This window comes from Myotis daubentonii, chromosome 5, assembly GCF_963259705.1.
Source record: "Myotis daubentonii chromosome 5, mMyoDau2.1, whole genome shotgun sequence".
NCBI lineage: Eukaryota > Metazoa > Chordata > Mammalia > Chiroptera > Vespertilionidae > Myotis > Myotis daubentonii.
The window spans coordinates 80,845,116-80,854,745 of record NC_081844.1 but is presented as its reverse complement, the minus strand read 5'-3'; the positions used below and the strand labels follow the sequence as shown (position 1 = coordinate 80,854,745).

Below are 9,630 nucleotides of genomic sequence, written 5' to 3'. Positions count from 1 at the left end.
GGCCAGTTTCTCAGTCTCAATTTTATTATTTGTCAAACACTGTTGTCAAGGTGATTGGATAGTTCTGGTTTTTCACTTAGTTTTGTGCTAATTGGAATACATCATTCCCTTTCTGATCCTAAGTTTTCCAAAGAGAGAAATAAAAGGTCTCAGCTGGATATACATTCTAGAAGCATTTATTGGAAAGTAAAGTTGAATTCTCATTCTGGGAGTAAAACAAAATAGAGTCGTTTTACAGCTCTTTGGGGGGTGAGGGGGGATTTCTCTTGGGGGTTGAGGGTTGTATAGATAAGTTGTAGTCACCTGTCCACTTACTGGGACCATTACTTCTCCATGGTCCAAAGGTGGTTTCTGAGCTGGAAAAGTCCTCAGGTCATGTTGGATCCTGGTTCCCCAGGATTGGGTGGGAAGAATTTTTCAAAAGTGCATACTCAGGTGAAAAACACAACTACAAGCCTCCCACAAGGCAGGTATGTGGTCTCTGCTGCATTCATCTGCATAAACTTGTAGCTGGTCTTTTTGGAGCTAGTCAGAGTAGGGGAAGGTTGCTCCTTCAGGAGCCTGGACAGAACTCTGTCACTTTTTGCTTCCATTCCCTCTGATTCTCAGCGGCACAGCTAGGTTGAACGTGTTCTGAAATTTACAGGGAAACATTACTTTGAAGGTCCCTCTGGATATGGATCCCAAACCAAATAACCTCCAAAAGTACAGGTACAAAAACCAGGAAGTAACTTGTGGGAAGGTACAATTAGGAGGCCCAGGCTCCAATTTCATACTCTGTTAAGAGTATGCTGTATAATCTTGAGCCTCAATTTTCCCATGTATTGCAGATATCAAGACCAACCCTGTGATTTTCCAATATACTCTGTCCAAGGGAGAAGCTGTGTCCCCCTCCATTGTCATTCAACTGAACAAGTAAGTTTGTGTGGAGTGTTATCATGTGCTGCCCTTGCCTCGGGACCAAGCACTGCCCAGGGAGCGGGTGCAATAGTACTTGTTCACCACATGCTTACACTGGTCACACTTGACTATACAGCACCACTGGAATTTGCAGTTACAGCTGCTGATGGCCTCAGTTCTCCTCCCTTCCACCTGCAGGCCACACTCAGTGCACAGGCGCCTGCAGCTGTGTCGATCCCACCTGGATGTGTTGTGGCTGTTCTGCAAACATTCCCGACCCTCTGTGCCCAAGATGCCCAGGCTGGAATTGCGGATACAGTAATTTGGTGATTCTTCTAAAAAGATCAGTTCAGCCTCTGCACTGGGAAGGAAGGCTTCTCTGGGTGTCCAGTGGCCCTCGGCACTGTTCCCAGCTCTTAGCTGCCGCTTATCCATCTCAATTTTCAGTGCTTGGTCATACTTGGCCTTTAGGAAGTCTCCTATCTCCCGTAAGTCAGCCAACTGCATCCAGCATGTCTGGATGCTGCAGCTCCCTGAGATGCCATGGCATTTGCAGGTCCTTTTCATGGTGGCTCTTACGGCCTTCACAGAAAGACAGAAAGACAGTACAAGTGAGAGAATTGCTCTGGATAGGAAAGACCAAATTTTAGAGGATCCTTGGAATTACTTGGGGGAGCCCATGAAAAATATTTTTTCCTGGGTCCTACTTCAGATCTTATCAATTAGAATGTTCATAGATTTAAGGGTCCTGGTATTGGTGAATTTAAAGCTCCACTGGGTGATTCTTAAAGAAAGCCAGGTAAATGTTGAATAGATTATTGGAGTCAGGAAACCGAGACTCCAGGCCCAAACTTCATCACTTGAGCTTGTTGCTTTATCTGCCCAATTGGAATAAGAATGATCCAGAAAGTACTTTGTAAATTATAAAAGAAAATATGATCATTAGCACTGATATTGTTTTGAATCTGGGGGCTAGAGTATTTGTGGGGTCTGGATTTGTGCTCTGAGACCTCTCTCAGAGGGAGGGAAGCTCCTGGAGTTTGAACCTCTACCCCAAAGCAATTACCCACATCTGTAATTGCTTTGAAGACCTCTTCCCCTTGCCCTGGGCAACCAAGACATCTAGATATAGGTTCAAAGGGAAATTTCTATGCTCTTAGCTCTAAATCCAACTTGCTTCCAGCTCTGAGTTCAGAATACCTAGCAGGGGTGGGAACTTCCGGCCTACGGGCTGCATAAGGCCCGAGAAATCATTTGGTCTGGCCCTGCCAAGGCATTAGGGGTGAGTTAATTAAATGTTTGACAGACATTTAGCCAAATATAGCAGGCTAATTTTAAAAAAATAATTAAAAAATAATATTTTATTGATTTCCGAGATGAAGAGAGAGAGGGAAACATCAATGATGAATGATTGGCTGCCTGCTGCATGCTTCACACTGGGGATAGAGCCCACAACCTGGACATGTGCCCTGACTGGGAATCAAACCATGATCTCCTAGTTTATAGGTCAATGCTCAACCACTGAGACACACCAGCTGGGCAAAAGGGTTAAAAATTTTAAAGTTACGGAAGCAAGGCCTTGATTCTGGGCTCTCAGAAATCTGTCTGTGTAGGAGCCAGAGCACCAGGTTTAGTGATAAGAGGACTAGACACCAGACCTGAGTTCATTGTCTGCCTATGATGCTTATTAGTTGTATTGCCTTGACTAAGCCACTTGGAATGGCCTTAACTGGCTTTTTCATCCAGAGAATGGGGGTAACCATCTCAGTCCTGGATGGGTGGTGTGAGGCTGAAACATGGATATGAGATAGCTCTTGGTAAGTTGTGAAAGGCTGTACAGATATGAAGCTGTTGCCAATACTGGGCCTGATGGCTGACTGGCCAACTCCCATACCCACCAGCCTGCCTGCCCTGTTGTTGTGAAGATTCATCAGGGCTCTGGCATCCTTTCCCTTCTCCAGGCTGTCCACAAAGAGTTTGGAAATCCTTTCCCCAAATTCCACATTGTCGCTGCAGCCTCCCCAGATCCAGCCATGGCCTCCTATACATATGAAAAGAATAAGTTCTGTGTACAGTTCCCTATGAAGTCCCAGGAGAAGAGTCATGGTCATCTTGGCTGACACGCAGCTCTGTACTCCTCATCCCTTCCTCCCATTAGAGAGCCCAACATACCTGTTTTTCCATTTTTTGACTCATCACAGCCACAGCTTTCAAAGTCGCCCATGCTACAGTTCTTGGTGATGGTGTGCATGACTCCCGCAGAGCTGATAGCATGAATGAATGAAGTCTCCCTGGTGGCTTTGGAGAGAGAAAGGGGACTCGAAACGTGGACTCTGATGACCCAAAACAGAGGCTTTGGAAAAGCAATGCTGTTCCTCTCCCTTGTCTCCTGCCCCTTTGAATTTAAGAGGATGCTCTTCTACTTGAGAGAACAGTACATATCTGGTTACTTCATTCAGGCAGGAAATCCCCACGCTCTAGAAGTAAAACCCAGAGATAAAAAGAGTGATGGGACCAAGGCCACTTTCCTCACCAGCTGTGGTGTTGAGAGCAGGGCTCTTCTCTCCAGAAGTCCAGCCTAGGCCTCTGGTCATTACCCACTGCTTTTGGGCCTCTGGCTTGAGGACTCATGCCCTGAGGCCGTCTTAGGAAACAGAGGACCTTTTCTTCCTTCTGACATACAACTAGAGCCCTGTAATAATCATAATGATCATGGCTACCACTTACTGAGCTTGTATCTTTTTTTTTTTTTTTTTTTTTTAATTCTCACCAGAGGATATTTTTCCATTGATTTTTATTTTTTTTTAAATATATTTTTTATTGATTTCAGAGAGGAAGGAAGAGGGGAGAGATAAACATCCATGAGGAGAATCATGGATCCTCTGCCTCCTGCACACCCCCTATTGGGGATCGAGCCCACAACCTGGGCATGTGCCCTTCACCGGAATCGAACCTGGGACCTTTCAGTTCGCAGGCCGACACTCTATCCACTGAGCCACACCAGCTAGGGCTCCGTTGCTTTTTAGAGAGAGTGGAAGAGAGAGGGAAAGACAGAGAAATATTGATATGAGAGAAACACATCAACTGGTTGCCTCCTGCACGTGCCCCAACCAGGGCCCAGGCTAGGAAGGATCCTACAACCGAGGTATGTGCCCTTGACTGGAGTCGAACCAGAACCCTTCGGTCTGCAGGCCGACGCTCTATCCACTGAGCCAAACTGGCTAGGGCATGAGCTTGTATCTTCTTAAAAAAAAAAACAAAACATATATATATATATATATATATATATATATATATATATATATATATCTTATTGATTTTTTACAGAGAGGAAGGGAAAGGGATAGAGAGTTAGAAACATCAATGAGAGAGAAACATTGATTAGCTGCCTCCTGCATACCCCCTACCGGGGATGTGCCCACAACCAAGGTACATGCCCTTGACCTGAATTGAACCTGGGAACCTTCAGTCCGCAGGCTGCTGACGCTCTATCCACTGAGCCAAACCTGTTAGGACAATGAGCTTGTATCTTAACTCTTTATAAACATTGTCCCATTTCATTTCCATGCACTCCCCATTCTTTCTGTATACCCCACAGGGAGATATTTCTTTTTGTCTTCATCTTCTTTACTCCTTCCCCCAACTCTTCTCTGGCAACTCCTTATTGTTTCTATGCAAACTACTACACAGTTACAAATAGCTGCACAGATGCACACACAGGTGTACACACATACCCCACCTGAGGCACAGCTCAATGTGATCTCTCAGCTCCTATGCTGTTGGGATTTTATGGCAGCTGGGCAGATGAGATATTCCCTCACAAACGCAGAGCCTTTTCCCCATTTTTATTTCGTTCAAATCAGTGCAAGATAAGTGAGTTCAAACACACAAATATAGGCATGCATTTTTAAAAAACAGAGTAATTATTACATTTGTATAGAAACACCTCATTCAATCCTTACAATGCTCCTGGTGGGCTGGTCTTATGATAAAATAACAGAACTGGGGCTGAGAGAGGGGAAGTAACTTAGTCAAGTCACACAGCCAGGAAGTGGCAGGTCAGCAGATCACTGATAACTTTTTCATATCACTGTGCACATATATGCTACACATGCACACATACTGCAAGCCCACCTCCATGCACATATCCCCCCTGTACAGGTGCACAAACTTACCACCTCTCAGCCTGTTGTGAGTAGAGAGCTGGAGAGCATTTTCAGGGCAGTTCCAGCGTTCCCAAGCAAATTGGAACTTACACTCTTCAATGCCACTCTGGGCACCCAGCGCCACACTGGTAGTGTAGGTCAGATAAGCCTTGCAAAGGGAAAAGGGCTATAAGCTTCGGGCCCAGCTCAGATCAGGTCATCTGGGGAGCAGGCAGAACTCAAATGGGTTAGCTCTCTATGAAGGAACTATCATAGGTTCTTCTGGGTGAGGGATCTGGTACTATCTCCTTCCCCTCTTTTCCTTCCCCCAAAGAGATCCCTTAGGAAGCTGAATGGGTAAAAATAGAAGCCAGAGAGCATCCTACCTTGGGACCTGTTATCAGGAAATTGTTCACTGACCTACCAAAGAGAGAAAAAGTGAGGCATTGGTGAACAGGGCTGAGATAATGGGGCTTCCTTGGCAGGGAGTGAGGGTGGGGGAAAGGACTTACCAGGCAGAGGCACTGAAAGTGGCATAGCATATGCCCGCAGCCACCCTGAGCATAAACAGGACTCCCATGGCCCTGCCCTCCCCGAGAGGACTAAATTCAGCCCAGGGACAAGTCCAGAGAAAAAGTGAGGAGAGAGCAGGGTCTTCCTCAGTATATATGTTGGGAAATTCTGAATGGCCAAGGGGGAAAAATCAACAGCCCTTTTCATTTGTTCCTCACTGGCAGGGCTGCAGGAGCCACTGGCCCAATGGGAGACCAGGGAGGAGGGACTGAGGCCAAAGCCTCAAGGAAAGCCCCGCCCTACCTCACCCCACCCCGCCCCTCCAGCCCTTCTTCCCTCCCAGGTTGACAGAGGGTCTGAGGTCTTCCCATACTCTGGAAATATCTTCCCTCTATAAATAAGACTTATGTCTCTTCCTCCTTGAGGGCTCATTTCTCAGACTCTTATAGCATGGAGCAGGCAGGGTTCCTAACCCTGAAGGTAGGTCACCTGTCCCTTGGAGCTTCAGTGCCTTATCTGTCAAAGAGACCCCACCCCTTACCCTGCCTTGCTCCCTAAGGTGTTAATAATTACGTAGTTACCCAAGTAAGGGGTACACGATTCCCCCCTCCTCCCTTGTTGACTATGAAGTCATGGAATTGTGGGACCAGGAAGCAGAAACACTGCAGAGTTCACCTCTATTGCAGTTCCTTCTAGCACATTCTACCAAAGTAAGCTCTAGTAAATTTCTTTCATTCCTAATATGTCTATCATTTTGTATTTGAGGGTTAGATCTCCAGTTTGTTAGCTGTTTGTATACGTGGGAATCAACCTTTGGACCACCCAGGGCTGTATTTGAAAAGATTGATGGCTTTCTTTCTGATACCACTTTGTTTCAAGGACATCAGCCCCTTAGGCAGGAATCTGTCTTTTAGATTTGCTTAGTAGTCTTAGTGCTTAAGAAGATGTCTGAATGAATGAAAAATGGGTCTTATGCTTCTTTGTTCCCCATAGCACCTGGCATTCAGTTGGTATTCTATAAAAATATTCCTTTATTTTCTAGAAAGCAGAGGGGAAATTAGTGTGCTTTTTGTGTGCAAACTTTGTGCTTGCTCCTGCGCAGATTCTCTAAAGATATAAAATGTTTTTTAAAGGAATTCAAGATATTAAGGGAAGGCCTCTGCTCTAGGTATTGGGAGCCATAGACTTTGGCCACTAATCTGTTATGTGACTTTGGGCAAGCTGTTAACTACTGTGTGGATTCCGTTTCGTCATCTCTAAAATGAGAGAGTAGGGAAAATGTTGAATGTTGAATGAACTCTAAAGATTTTCCCAGCTCTCTTGCATGCTTTAATCCTAATTTTACAATTTGCAGAATTTATTAATGCCAGAGGTGACTGTAGGCCAGACATGGAGAAATATTGTCTTCCCTAACTATCAGCATGAGAATCACCTTAGTTAACTTTGAATCCTTCAGTTGGCCATCAAGATAGACCTGTAAGATAGATACCTGGAGACAATTAATGCCTTCTTCAGAGTCCTCTAGGATTCTGTCTACATAAGACCTCTGTGCTGAACTGTCCAAATCCTTCATTGTGGACAGAGGGGTTTCCTGGGAGGAGAGAAGAGCCAGAGACAGGCACTCCACTCTAGAGTCTATAGATCATTTGCAACCAAACTGTGCATCCATTTCCTTAACCCCAGCTCTACTCTCTCATTAGTAGTTTTATTAATTTACTAGAGGCCCAGTGCATGAATGTGTGTGTGTGTGTGTGTGTGTGTGTGTGTCAGGGGGCGGGGGTGTCTGGCTGTCCCTCCCCGATTGGGGCGATAGGGCCAGCCCGGCCCAGGGGAGCAGACGCGGGAGGTTGGCCGGCCGGCCTCACTCCCTGGTTGAACTCTGGTCAAATGTCCAGTAGAGGGGTCAATTTGAATATTACCTTTTTATTATATAGGATTTTAGTTTATTTAAATTTTTTTTTATTGATTTATAGAGAGAGAATAAGAGAAAGGGAGAGAGAGAGAGAAAAACATCAATGATGAGAGAATCATTGATTGGCTGCCTCCTGCACACGCCCTACTGGGGATCGAGTTCATAACTGGGCATGTGCCCTTGACTAGAATCGAATCCGGGACCCTTCAGTCTGAAGCTTGACACTCTATCCACTGAGCCAAACCAGATAGGGCTCATTGGTTTTTAAATGATGACCCAACTCTTGGTTTCTCTTTTTCTGGAATGGAAATCTGGAATGAAGATTAGAGCAGAAGATGACAGTAGAGATAGAGTACGCCTATGACAAGACAGAATAGTGTCTCTGAACCAGTGGTGTTCTAATAAATGTTTAACAACTAGCTTTGGTGTGACAGAAGCCATAATTGGTAGCATTTGCTGATTTTCATGGTGTATTCTCACGATGGCTGATTTCAAACTACCAATGTGGACTTAGGAAGTAATGAACAGTAGCACATCATTATGTAATATTTTTATCATATCATAGAAATAATAGATGTAAGTAACCTTGAGTATAGATAAAGTAAAATGTAAAAAATTAGAAAGTGATGAATTTTCTTTTTTTAATTCTTTATTGTTTAAAGTATTACTACATATAAATTCTTTTCCCCACATTGTTCCCACCCCCTCAACACATGCCCTTACCCCCCTACTGACTGTGTCCATGGGTTATGCTTATATGCATGCATACAAGTCCTTTTGTTGATCTCTCACCTCCCCAAAAGTGATGAATTTTCATTACTTGTTATCTTTGTTTTTAATATAACTTATTTAATTGTAAGTTTATCCAATTAAATTTCTTCCCTTCTTTTTAAAATTGTTGACAGTATTACAGATGTCCCCCATTTCCCGCCCTTTGCCCCCTCCACTCAGCCCACACCCCTGAAATTTAATTTTGTTTTTGTTAATCCTCAACCAAGGATATTTTTCCATTGATTTTTAGAGAGAGTGGAAGAGAAGGGGAGAGACACAGAGAGAAAAACATCGATATGAGAGAGATGCATCAATTGGTTGCCTCTTGCACGTGCCCCGACCCGAGTCAAACCTGAGACCCTTCAATCTGCTGGCTGACACTCTAACCACTCAGCAAAACTGGCTAGGGTCAATTTAATTTTTAATAATGGCTGTGTTTAAGAACCAGTTTGCAAAGTTCCTGAAAATTTAGCAATCAGTTCTCTAAGTCAGGAGCCACCTCCCAGAGCACCACTGTAGGCCATTCATAGAACCATAGAGTGTCTCAGCTAAAGGGTTCCATTTTACAAGGAGGTAACTGAAGTCCAGGACTTACTCAGGGTTACACAGTGAGTTTGGCCCAAGAGAGCCTGGATCCTACCATTCTGCTTTCCCCAGGACTGAGGGGTTTGCTGTGGTGTAGGACTCTAGGTGCTTAAACAAGGACAGTCTTGGGCAAACTAAGATTGTTGGTCACCTGTGATGATGATGGTGTGCATCCCAGGCCAATACTTCTTTCCAAATGTGCACTTTCATTGAACTCCCCAAATCCCTGTTCCCCCACTTTTCTTTTCCAGTCTCCTTCCAGGGCTTTGAGCCTGCAGAACAATTCGGGGGGTCTTTGAGTGGGGAGAGTATGGAGTGAGAGGGTGGAGAGTGGCTGGAGGATGCCAGAAAAGAGATAGGATTCCTGACTTTTTACAGGACTCTGCTAATTAGATAAGGAGGGTGGGAAGCAGGAGAATGGGCCTCCTTGCATATTCTACAGAGTTGTGACACTGAACGGAGCTCAGGAATTTTCAATCTCTGCCACCTCTCCTCCCTGGAACCTTGTCTCTTCCTACCCGCTGGGGATACTTGACTCCCAGTCCAAATGCATTAGCTGCCTGGGCTCCTGACCCTCCCTTTGGCCCTCAGTTGAGTCTTAATGACTTGCAAAGTTTCTCAGTGGTATGCCCAGAGAAGGAAGAGGGGAAACCTTGTGTCCCTTTCAGATCCAGGGTTCCTGTTGTGGGGAGAAGGCATTCCTGTGTGGAAAATGGGAACAGTTGGTGTCTGTTAAACACATGGGCCTGGAGGGCTGGGGTACATTAGAGGGGATGTCTGCAAGCCATGACTAGATTTGTTTCA

The 9,630-nt window shown here is 45.0% G+C and overlaps 1 protein-coding gene across 2 annotated transcripts; it reads right to left on the bottom strand.

Annotated features, from left to right (window-relative positions):
• Positions 1-288: 288 nt before the first annotated feature.
• WNT8A (Wnt family member 8A) lies at positions 289-5,752 on the bottom strand. 2 transcript variants are annotated; one of them, XM_059695343.1, is made up of 6 exons: positions 5,558-5,752; positions 5,432-5,465; positions 5,076-5,214; positions 3,073-3,198; positions 2,799-2,941; positions 289-1,482 (listed from the first exon to the last, which is right to left on the bottom strand). In XM_059695343.1, exons 1-6 carry the CDS (start codon positions 5,623-5,625, stop codon positions 937-939), a joined length of 1,056 nt encoding a protein of 351 aa, XP_059551326.1. In that variant the 5' UTR covers positions 5,626-5,752; the 3' UTR covers positions 289-936. The 2 variants fall into 2 exon arrangements, with proteins under 2 accessions (XP_059551326.1, XP_059551324.1); XM_059695341.1 differs by having other exon boundaries at positions 5,432-5,752.
• Positions 5,753-9,630: the final 3,878 nt, after the last annotated feature.

Bases quoted from the DNA above. Each gene is read 5' to 3' on its own strand.
- WNT8A (XM_059695341.1), bottom strand. From the start codon at position 5,587: ATGCTATGCCACTTTCAGTGCCTCTGCCTGGTAAGTCCTTTCCCCCAC. The intron at 5,215-5,431 runs GTAGGATGCTCT...TCCCTTTGCAAG, and splicing joins TCCTGATAACAGGTCCCAAG to GCTTATCTGACCTACACTAC. The intron at 2,942-3,072 runs GTATGTTGGGCT...TCATATGTATAG, and splicing joins GTCAAAAAATGGAAAAACAG to GAGGCCATGGCTGGATCTGG.